The sequence below is a fragment of the Tyto alba genome, unplaced genomic scaffold (genome assembly GCF_018691265.1).
Source record: "Tyto alba isolate M040663 unplaced genomic scaffold, T.alba_DEE_v4.0 Super-Scaffold_1, whole genome shotgun sequence".
Classification (NCBI taxonomy): domain Eukaryota; kingdom Metazoa; phylum Chordata; class Aves; order Strigiformes; family Tytonidae; genus Tyto; species Tyto alba.
Window position 1 is genome coordinate 21,663,383 of NW_024881261.1, and position 12,035 is coordinate 21,675,417.

The 12,035-nt window shown below is 41.1% G+C and overlaps 1 protein-coding gene across 7 annotated transcripts in view; it reads left to right on the forward strand.

Moving 5' to 3' along the window:
- Positions 1 to 9,657, forward strand: part of LOC104357036 (WASH complex subunit 2) — a 37,796-nt gene extending 28,139 nt beyond the window's left edge. For 4 of the 7 annotated variants that reach the window (XM_042796293.1, XM_042796623.1, XM_042796419.1 and 1 more), the window contains 5 exons: positions 1,298 to 1,360; positions 2,071 to 2,283; positions 4,597 to 5,208; positions 5,805 to 5,979; positions 9,176 to 9,657. In XM_042796293.1, coding sequence (XP_042652227.1) covers positions 1,298 to 1,360; positions 2,071 to 2,283; positions 4,597 to 5,208; positions 5,805 to 5,979; positions 9,176 to 9,312 — 1,200 coding nt within the window. In that variant the 3' untranslated portion in view covers positions 9,313 to 9,657. Of the gene's footprint in view, positions 1 to 1,282; positions 1,361 to 2,070; positions 2,284 to 4,596; positions 5,209 to 5,804; positions 5,980 to 9,175 lie in introns of all 7 variants that reach the window. The other 3 variants (XM_042796486.1, XM_042796561.1, XM_042796698.1) reach the window with 2 other exon arrangements.
- The last annotated feature ends 2,378 nt before the right edge of the window (positions 9,658 to 12,035 follow it).

A 12,035-nucleotide genomic window follows, 5' to 3' on the forward strand; every position in this document is an offset into this window, starting at 1 on the left:
ACAAGGCAGTAAAGCACCTTGAGTCCAGTTGGATTGAAAGTGTGTTGTTCATTATTCTCTGAAGTGCCAGTGTCTGGAGTGAATGTGATCTTTAAAGTATAGGTAGGTTTTCTCGTAAAGGAGATCAGGGCATGCAGCACAAACCTGTAGCTGTTGAGAATCTTATCTGGGAAACTTTATGGTGAGCAAACAAGATTCCTACTCCTGTCCTTATTCTTGCAGAACCAAGGGTCTCTGGGAGAAGCAGTCTGGATCTGGATTCTGGCTTGTGTCTCACAAGAGCTGCTTGTTGCATTTCCATCTGTAGGAGATGAGCTTTTCATTTGTGGGGGTGGGTGTTGTTTTTTTCCCCTGGGCTGAGGAACACAGAGCAAGTCTGTAGGACTAGTAACTAGCCTGTCTTCCCTTACGGTGAAGTATTCCTTGAAACCTAGAGCCATGCTTGTCTGCCCTTTTTTGACAGCCTGGTATAGGAGTGATCTAAGCCTGTCTGAGGTTAATCTGAACACCACATGCTTTTAAGTGGAGAAAGATCTCCTTAGACACTAGAATTCCTCTGTCACGTTATCAAGACCCCCAAACCAGTATCCTAAGCCTTGCAAACTCCGTTAACTTCAACCTGGCTGAAGGAGCTCTTGACTGCCCAGTCACACCAACAGCAGTGGAAGAGCACCTTAGCTGATTTGGTTCATCCCCGAGTTCTAGAATTGACCCAAGTGTTCAGACTAAACTGCTGCTCTTTCCCTTTTAGTCTAGTCTCATATCTAGCACTGGTGGCTTGCTTTCTGTAGAGGAGCACTCACTTCTCTGAACCTGGTTTTCTTTCAGGCTAAGAGGTACAGTTTTGTAGCCCTATTGGCTTCTGAGTGGATTTCATTGAAGTCTGTGGCCCTGCTATAGCCAGACACAAACAGAAAAGCTAGTTATATCATGATCTGGCAACATGGCTTCAGGAGGTCTTAGGGGAGGGACTAAGCAAGGAGAGAGAGTAGCTGTCACAGTTTGATTTGACTGGTGGTGTGTGTGACCTGGAGAAGGTGGAAGTTGTTGGGTTACTGTGGCAGAAGTATACTGGGTAGAATGAAATGTGGTAATGAAGATTGGGCTATGGCATGTGGGGAACTGAGGCTGAAAATTGAGTGACTGTAACTCTGACAGTAGAATGTGATGATAACAAGGTATCTTCAGAAGAAACTGGTAAGCAGTGAGCTGCTTTCTATAGATGTATTAAAATGCAAACTACGGTCTAGTTGATAACAACTTGTCCCCTTGTTTAATCCAGTGTAATTTTGTGCAGAAATCTACAGGTCCTGTTCACATTAAAACCAAAGAGCCCTCATCTCGGATTGGAAAGCTACAAGTAATTAACTTTACTGGCATTTTGACTTTAAAAAAAAAAAGCTTCCTTGCCTCACTGATGGCTTTCCCTGAAATTAAATCTTTTTACTTTCTTACCTTACTCTTGCAATCTTATTGTTGTGTTTTGTTTTTGTTTTTGTTTTTGTTTTTTTTTTTTCCCAGATGGCATACTTTCTATTACTTTTTCTGTATTGCATGTTTAATTTTATTTCCCCCTCCCATTTCAGACCTGACTGAGCAGCAGTATTTACTCTGTTATGGGGGCAGAGGGTGGGGCTCCTTTTTCACCTGCTGTTCTTCTCAACTGTATTTTAAGTATGTTTAGAGATTCTTAGGGGTATGTTCAGATACTTTTAGGGGTTTGGAGTTTTGGTTATGTCCCTCTTCTAACCATCTATATCACAGTATCACTCTTAACATCAGAACCATTGTTGTCCTCAGACAGGATACTGAGCCACACAGGTGTTTGGTCAGACATAATGTGGCCATGCTGTTCCTGAAGCTCTTACACAGAACAATAGTGTTGAACACTCCACAGACTTAGTGAGACAGAGGGACATGGAAGATGCAGAAATGCATAGGTGTGAGAATGTAGAAATAAAGCTTGAATGCCTGCATACACTAGTCATTGCTGCTTTTCTGGAGCCGAGCTTGCTCTTGAGCAGTATTAATGTCATCTCTTTGTATGTTTTTGTTTTCTCTGTTTTGTAGGCTAACTTAGCTATTAACCCTGCAGCCTTATTACCCGGTGCAATGCCTAAGGTCTCCAATGTAAAGTCCCCCTTACCAGTTCTGGACACTCCATTGCCTGAGCCCAACGATGTACAGAACAGTGAAGCCTTCTCTGCTGTGGGAAACAATGAAGAACTAGGTGTAAGCTTTGATCAGCCTATGCAAGCAGATACCTTGCACAGCGCCAATAAGGTAACCTTGGTATTTAGAAGGATAGAAAAGGGGGATTAAAAACAGTCTGTCCTCATGCAGGAATCTGTGATTTGGTATGCAAGTTCTGCTAACAGTGTGGTCTATCCAAATCTAAACAGAGGTGTGGAAATCTAATCCCCTCTTGCTTCCATGGACCACTGAAGAGAATGTCAAGCCTACTACATTGTTAGCTCTGTAAGGGGCTTATGCATATGCCAGATTCTGTGCCTTTTTAAGGTACACGTGTATGTTCTCCAGATACAGTGGTTTTCCCTATAGGTTGAAGGTATTTTAGCATGACATCTTGTCCTGTCCCAGGAGATGCCAACCCGAAAACCATTAAAAAAGGCATCTCTCTAACTATAAAATTACGTTATGGACAGCTGTTGTGGGAAGATATCAAGAACACATCACTGCTGTAGGTTGACCTTTAACTCCTCTGTGGATAAAAATGTCATGTCCTGAACTGTCACTCGCCATTCTTTTTCATATGAAAACTTTGTTTTTCAAGAAAAAACCCACACAAGACCAAACCAATAAAAAGTATTAAAGCTTTTGACATGGCAGATCTATACCTCTTGACTTGTTTTTTATTCATACCTTTTACTTTATGGACTGCAAAAGGCATATTCTAATTAAAGGTTTATTGTTTCTTTTAAAAAAAAAAAAGCACACAAAACAAACTTGAACCATGTAGTTAAGATTTTGTCTGGGTGCTTATGATGTTATAAAGCTCTTGGGTTTCCTGAGAGCAGCTGTTTGAATAAGATAACTTAGGATCTTAACTTTGATTCTTTCTTTCCTTAATGCTGCTGGGGCTGCTCATTACTAGATGAACAGCAGAGATGACTTGGGAAGATGTGGCAGCTGTCACCACAGTGGCTGACATGACCCCTTAATGTCAAATGGGTTTGAAGCCTGTACATCAGACTAATGCATTATCATGTGGTCATAGTTGTTTCCAAGAGCAGCATGTCCTACACAGCAAACAAAACCCTCTATCATGGTGTTTTTAGATAGATAGGATTGCAAAAGAATAGAGCTTCTGTAGCTGCATATGGTCAACCTTGAATGTTCATTTTAACATAGTGATAATGCATGTTTGTTTAAAGAAGTAATCTGAGAAGCATCATCTCAGTAACTATACAGTTAATGTGTTTTGTGGCTCTGGTTAGATGTTTTAATTTTGGTGTGTCATTCCTGCTTGAACCTTTCAAGTAAATATATGCAGCCAAATATACTTTTTTTCCAAAGGCTGGAACAAAGCAACCTACCCAGCATTCTGGCTGTCCTTTCAAAGAAAATTGTATGGAGCAGGGATCAGTTTTTGTCAAGAGCATCTCCCTTCCATCATAATTTTCCTGTTTTTTTCAGCCATGCTCTGATCAATACAGCCCCACACTCTGAAGGCAGATGTGCTTCTACAGTGATTCTGACAAAAGCACATGGCTCCTGTAAGCTGTGTTACAGCCTATCCATCCAGATTGTCCTTCTACTCCAACATAGCAATTAACCAAAGGGAACAGGAGGTTGTACTGATCTGTTTCCTGCCTGTGTGAATACTCCTGTCCATATGGGATATGGTAGAGGCTATAATAGAACCTTCCAGGGGATCTTCTTTAAAAGCAGCAGAGGAATGAACTACAGCAGTCTATGCATAAAATTAACTTAAATGGAAAACATAATTAGTCGTGGCTTGGACAGAATAATTGCACCACATAAGCCCCTGAATTAGCAAGCTGTCAGAGTGACTAAGGTATTACGTAAAGCTGAAGGGCTGGAGTGGCTTGCTGACCTGTGTTGTGACTCTCTACTTGTGAGCACTGTTGCTTTTGTACCTCAATTCTACCTGCTGTGGAATGACCAGAAGGCAGCAAATCAAAAGTTCTAGATTATTCTTCTGAAACTTGCTACAAACTACTCTGAGCTTGAATATCCCACTTGTCCATCTTTCCAGTTTCTGAAAAATGGGGAGAATGGATGATGCTGAGCTGATGATGAATGGGTCTTGCTGCTTCTCCCTGTAACCTAAATCAGTGCCTGCTCAGCATTTGTTGGTTATGAATCCCAGCTGAGCATTTTTTTAAATGTAAATGTAGCTGTTGAAGTTACTTAAACCAAAGCTGTGAGCAGAACTTGTAGTTAATTCAGTTTCAGTGTGCTAGTATGAAATGGGTAATACATGGTAACTGCAGTGTTGTGAAGGCAAAGTGTTACAAAGAAACATAACAGGAATCCTGACCTGTCTTCTGTGAAGTGTGGGCTTTTTTTCCTTCTGTGTAACCCTGCTCTGCTTTTATTCCTTTCTTGCAGACCAGAATCAAAGTTACAGGAAAACGAAGACCTCCTAGCAGAATGGCTCGCCGTCTAGCTGCCCAAGAGTCTGAAGGGAGTGAGGAGGTGGGCAGTGCTAAAGAATCACAATTTTCTCTGCAAAAACAGATGTCAGCAGTAGTGAACATAAATGAGCCTCTTGATACTGAAGCAGAGTCCAAGGAAAATGGCTTTCTCTCAGGCTTGTCACTACCAGCTCACAGCAGTGTTTTGTCTGCTGGGACAAACTCATTCCTTCCTCAAGAATCCACAGACCAAGGGGATGATCTGTTTGAATCAGAAGACCTTTTTGCAAGCAGCTCAACATCCAGATCAGCTACTCAATCAAAGTTAAAGGAGGGAATGCCAGACAGCGTGGCTAACAAAACTGTCAAGGGCAGGGAGAAAAAGTCCGATCTATCTGTTCTGGGTGATCAGGAGAGCAGTGATCTCTCCCAGCCTGTACAGCAAAAATCTTCAACAAAAAGCAGCCCTATACCTTTTTTGGAGGAAGAGGAAGACTCTCTCTTCACTTGTCAGAAAACTGGAAAAAAGGAGTTGAAATCTGCTGTCCGGCAACCTGTTGACCCTACTGCCCAAGATATCTTTGAGGTAATGGTTGAGCCTGCCACTTTGGCCTTTTTGATTCCCTAGGCCTTACGCAGACCCCTCTATTTAGACATAGGCTTAATGGAGGCTGCTGAGTAGGATAGGGTGTTCAGGATAGGTAGTGAACTGTTAATCATGCTCTGCTACTGGGCAATAAAAACCCTTTCTTTGGTTGTTTGCTGCCTTACTATAAGGAAGAGTGGATTAAAAGGTGGAGCCTTAACAAGGAGCAGGCTTGTCATTGTATATGCTGTGACAACATATATATGATTATGAACTTTTTCAGAGTAATAAAGTATTTGGTTCTTAGCTGTTAACTGTGTTCGATGCACAGCATCTCAAATAAGTCTTTTAAAAAGGGAATAAGTTGTCAGTCTGGGCAGCTGATACAAACCTCTGTGCTGTACTTGATCTGTGCACAATCCCATACTAAAGCACTTCTGCTGAGTCCTCCATGGGGAGAAGGGACTCAAACTTCTCAGGTTTGAGAAGCCCGAGTCTGTCAGCCTTCTAAACATTTTAGCTGCTGTGTACAGGTAATTTGACTATTCTCTTGAAGTGTGTTGTGCGTTGATGATCTCTCTATGCTTTGCTCCAAGGATGATATATTTGCTACTGAGGCAATTAAACCAATGAACAAAACAAAAGAGAAAAAGCCAGAAACTAACCTGTTTGATGATAACATTGATATTTTTGCGGATCTCACTGTAAAACCAAAAGAAAAGAAGACCAAGAAAAAACTGGAACAAAAATCCATATTTGATGATGATATGGGTAAGTGTCTAATGTCTTGCAGCTAATCTCATAATATTGTCTTGAGTTATTCATTGGACATGTTCTTAGAACTTTTTGCTTTCTTTTAATTTTTCAATTGCTCTGAAATCTCTGGTCATCTTTGGATTCTAACTTTGGATGAGAACTTCCTAGATTTGTAGAACTAGAACAGCACTTCAGTGATTTAGGCGAGTGCTTAAAATTCTTCTGAGAGTGAATAGTTTAATTCCTGTGGGGATTTTCTCACCTATGGGAATTAGAAAATTTCTCTTCTCTGGAGTAAGAGACTAATCTCATGTTATTATGGCTCTGGGATATATTCTCTGTTTCAGCTTGCACAGATTTTTTTATCATACTTTAAGGTGAATCACTGATATGAAAAATTCAGCATCTCCTCCCACCTCACCTTCACTATTGTGTTGACAGCCTTGGAGCCCATAATATTCTGTTTACATCCGCGTATACCCAGAAAAATTTACAAATACTATACCTGAAAGCAGAAGTTTGCCCTGTATATTTTGTTGAAAAAGCATATAGTAATGTGAAATGATGTAAAGCATGCTCCTTTTGTACTCCATCAGTGGAGGTATCGAAAGTCATCTGATCCCTAACTATGTCTGTCCTCAACCTCTTCATGTTTATAACTCTTCTTTGGGATTGCATGTATTTCTTTTCCTCTGAGACAAAAAATTCCTTTCTCCTCTAGCTTTGATTCTTGTCAGTCTTCATTCTTTCTAAGCCATTCAAATTGAATCTGATTTATCAGTTTTGCTTGGACTGCTGTTAAGCATTCCAGCCTGATGGAATGACCTGGTTCAAGTCTGTAAATGTGTTAGAAAACTTGCCAGAGAATTAACATCTTGAGATTTCAAAACAGTCCCAATTGATATAAGAAGTAAGACTTAAATGTTTGAAGGCAAGGTATCTGATGATTAAAATATCTTACTTCAATCACTTACATTTTTTTCATGTAGCCTATAGCAAATGTGAGAACTTCACAAACAGCTACCCCTTACAAATATTTCAGGACAGAAATCCAGACCTCATGTTGAAAAGTAGTTGTAGAGTACCACTTGAGAGTATCTTGGAAAATCAGCCACAACAGAACCTGTTGTTTGCACTTCCACTTTTGATATCTGCTCTGGTGCTATAGCTTGTTGTTTGATGTCACACCTGATCTTGATACCTATAGCATCTACAGCACCCTATATCTGATAGTCTTCCTCTGGAGTGTTGACTGTTTTGTGGTGCAGCCATTGGTATGCAGCTTCTTAGTGCTCAAAGCTATGGAGATCCAGAACACCAACAGGAATGTAGGGAAGATGCCTGAAGGTCAGGATGCCCTGCTGGCAGTAGAGTAGTAGAACTGGCACTTGACTATGCTTCAGTTTAAGGGTTGGTTTAAGTGATCATGATAGCACTTTGAGGGCTGTATATTGATGTCTTAGGAGATCCTTTCTGCTGCAAATAAAACAGTGAGTGGGTGGAGGCTGCAGACTGCTTTCCTTTGTCCACCACAGCTTCTTGACGCTATTTACTACATTTGTGTTAGGCTTGTGGTGGCAGTATTAGGAAAAACTCTTTTGGGTCTTTATCTTCCTAGCCTCCTCAGTGACTTTATGGCCAATGACACAAACATGTTGATATCACCTCTGCCTGTCTGCAAAATGGTGACTGAACTTTCTTGTGCATTGACAAATACTGTTGTCCATGATCAAGACTTTTCTATTCCTTAATAGGAATATATTCCTAATAAATTCATTGTTATAAAATGGGAGTGATACCTCTACTGCTTATGGCATTCACTGTACTTCCCCTCTGCTGTGAAGCTAATCCATGTGATAGCTGCTTGCTTTGGAGTGATGCCAGTAGGGGATTACACTGTTTTACTCTCTTTCCAAACTGCTCTTGTGCTGAAATGTGGTCCTGGATTATTCCTGTGTAATCCTTATGATCATCACAATAGCAGACACGTGCTAGAGTGGAAGAAGTAGCAAGAAGAGAAAGGCAAGCACACTGTGATAGGCCACTTTGTGCATGGCCTCTGCTCAAGGTTAGGATACATACTGAAGGCTGAAATACTAGTTTTTATACTCTGGGCTAGTAAATGGCTATTAACCTCTGTAGAATACCTGTGTTTTCTTAACAGAGATTAAAGACCAGCTACGTGCTACTTATACTGGCCTTGTGAATCACTAGTGATCCACATATCTCAGTCCTGTAAATTTTTTTTTTATCCCCTTGTAATCCACCTGCATGATCAGAGTAACCTAACTTTAAAACCTTGGTGAATAGGAAGAGGTGCACTGTTGTGTGTGCCCAGGAAACCTCAGGGAAACACATCAGCATGTTGGATGATAGCAGCTCCATCCCTTTTCTTGAGCACAGTCCTAAATACAAGCAGCACCAGCCACTGCAAGAAGTGCAGGCCTGTGAGCTCTGCTGGCACAGGGTATCTGAGTTGGAGCATTTCATGTCTACCTGTTATTCTTCAGGAGAGAACTCTGTCTTAATTACAACATGTTATTTTTTCCATTTCGTGGTCCTAGTTATTCATAACAGAAATACTTGTTTTGAGGAAGGGGGTGGGAAATCTTGATTCAGGTCTGTAGACAGCCTTTTTGAATATTCAGCAGGATGGCAGTTATAGCTGTCTGCCTCCTTGCATTTTATCTGTGCTGTGTTCTCAAGTGATTTATGCTGTGTTCTTATTGTGCTGTAGATTAAAGACTCTTGTATGGCTAGTGGATGTTGCAATGGTAGTTGCTAGCAAGTACCATTCTTCCTATTCTGATTTTCTTTGGCAACAACCTCACAGCTCTTGGATCTCTCAGGTTCCTCAGATACTAACGTTCTAGATAAGATGGACGTTATCTGGCACTTGCACGATGGAATTTATTGTGGATGTTTAATTTATTAGTACTTCTCAAATGCTTATGAGAGCTTAAACGTGTTATAAAATACAAGTATTATGCTGCTCTACTGAGAAGAAAAAATATTTTTAATTACTTACAGCTAACAGCTCCCACGTATGTCCTTACAAATGCATCTAGAATCGCAAGCAGCAGGAAAGCATTTGTTTATCACAGAATGTCCTTGGCAGTCACTGCTGTGTGCTGGAGACTTATGTACAATGTTACTTCTGTTTGGCAATCACTTCGCATTAAAATCTGTCTTTCTTTTTTCCCCCCATTAGATGATATCTTCTCTAGCAAGCAAGTCAAGGTACCCACTCCCAAAAGCAGATCTTCCCAAGCAGCCTCAGAAGCAAAATCTGAAAGCAAGACACTGAGTACATTTGATGACCCACTGAACGCTTTTGGAAGCCAGTAGCCACGGGAAGCGTGTTGCAGAGAGGAGGCTTTCCTTATGCCCTGTTTAGTACTAATACTCTGGATTCCTTAATCCAGCTGAAATTAGATGGCTGTGGATATTTAAATGAGATTACCCATTTTAAATGGTTAGTATTCTCTTGTGCTGGGTCTAATTGTGCTAAATGATATATTTTTAAAAAAAGACAGTAACTTCCTGCTATCTTGTTTCCACGGTGCCCAGATGAATACAGCCTGTGCAATACCTGCAATGAAGTAATCTATTATACAAAGTATAGTTTGTTTTATTGAACAGATCTATAGAGAAAAGAATTGATAAATAGTAAATGGAGTATGTTAAACCAGATCTATCTGTATGTCTTACTTTCCTCTTTACCGCTTGCTAAGGATGTCTGCATTATGATGTGAAAACAACCAAAACCACTACCATGCCTTGTCTGGGTCAGCTGCCAATCTACTGAGCTAATGTTAGGGTAAGGCTGGATTCTGTTATCAGCTACAGCTTTTCCTCTTATGTAATTAAGCAGTTAACAAATCTTAGTGCAGGACTTGACACCAGAGATAAGGTATTCATATTGGCAGCTAATGTGGTCTATAAAAATAACAATGGTTAAAACTTTTCTGCCAGAAAGTGTGTTACAGATGAGCACCTCATGCTCCAGGAAAAAAAAAAAAAAAAGAAAAAAAAAAAGAAAAAAAAAAAAAGAGAGAGAGAGAGAGAAACCTAAGATTTGTCTTCTGTTCAAGTTGTAAGCCACTAAGTGAGATTTTTCACCTGCCTGGATTTGCCAAAGTTTTGCAAATAACACTTCCCAAGAAGTCCATCTATACTGAGCATGTCTGATCACTTCCAGGTTAACAAGCCTATATGCATACCTTAGTGCAGAGACTTACTTGTGCACAAAGGCTTACTGTCTGCTTTCCTTTACCACTGGTAACACACTGTAGGCTGTTTACAGGAGGTCACTATTTTGTGGAATCCCTTTAACTGTCTGATGCATTTGGCTTAACCTTGTTGCTTCCTGTATTTTCTAGACTGCCCTTTTGGAACTGATGCAATTAACAGTACTTGATGCCCAATGGTAGACACTTGCTCTCCTGCATGCATACAAGCAGAGCAAATGCATAAATGCAGAAGAATCAAACGTTTCTTTTATTTTACCAGTGACTGCGATTCTAACTTTAAAATGAGATGCACTGTTTTTATGATAGTGATGTACTACTTTGTCTTCAACTCTTAAGACTGGTCTGTTCTCTGTGAGTTTAAAGCAGGTACTCAGAGGACTTCTTTGAGAGCAATTCCTACTTTCACTGAAGCCCTTGTTCTGAGACATCTGCTTCAGTCTCGTGTTTCTCAGGTTTTATTTACTTTATCAGTCACAGTAAATATTACAGCTTGAAGTATCTAGCGCTAATGAGGATAAAGCAGAAGGAAAGGTTGGAAGGAATGAAGGAGAAACATTGTGTATTGAATTTCGTCCTAGGTGGGCCTGGCAATGATTCATGTTAAGTGGGGGGTAAGTTGGGAGTAGCAGCTTGGAAAAGAATGTAGGAGCTATTTGCAAATGGGTGTCTACAGTGAGAGCACTTGCACTTTATTTATAGGCATTACATCTGCTGCATATGCCTTATACATGATTTGGACTGCTGCTTTACTCCTTCTGTACTTAGAAGGGCTTCAAAGACATACAGAGGGAAAGAGGAAAAAGATGGTGAATTCTTTCTTTTCTGCATCTTCCTTTCTTCTTGACCCTTCACACTAATAACTTCTATTAGCATTGCAAAGAGTGCTGTTCACAAGCCAAGAACCCTGGGGGCCAAAAGCTGTTGGGAGTAGAAGAAAGCTCCTACCTCCAAGTGTTTCTTCAACTTTAACGTGAAAGCTCAGTAGAGAAAAAACTCTTGATAGAAACTTGCACTGTGACCTAGATCAAAACCTTTCCTCCCCCCAGTCTTTCTAAACTGGTACAGGGAGAGTCTCTTCCCCCTGTTAAAGTGTGTGGTACTCAATCAACTCCCAGTAACAGACTGGCAATCCTGGTCTAGCCACTTAACTTTTGAGAGGGCTTGGTCTAAGGTGTGGATTTTTTAACTGAGTTTTGGCTTGGCGTTTCTTTTTTGGAAATTTTTGTAAATGACAGCTGCATTTTCTGGGAAGGGCAGAGTTGGAGGCCTAGTGTTATAGTGCCCAGGGCTTGCTTAGTGCTGACTGTCAGAGGGCTGCCATACCTGCTGCCTGCATGCATGTGAAAAACCACAGTGTTTTAGCTGGGAGAGAAACCCAACAGCTAAAGTCGATATAGGTTTTACATAATTTAAAACCTAAATGGAAAGTGAAGTGCTTAATGTAATTAGCACCTCCTAATAAGCCAAGCTTCTTTTCTCTAGTATTTCACCAGAAGACAGTGCTCGTCTGAGGGAAGCACTGCTGCTGGAAGCTGGCCTGACCAGCTTACATTGAAGCGGGAGTGCAGCGCTGACCTTGAGTGAAGGTACCCAGAGCAGTGCTCGTCTCCCTGCCAGCGCCCGGGGCTGTCTGGAGTCATCCTGCTCTAACGGGGCCCAGCACTGTGCTAGTATGCATTAGCAATCCCTGGGCACATCTAGGGTTGCGTTTGAGACATAAAGGCTGGTTTTGCAGGATTTCCAAGGGTGCGCATCCAGCGCTAGGCCCGGGGCCAACGGCTGAAGCCGCCGCCGCTGCAGCCTTGCCCTTCCTCCCCT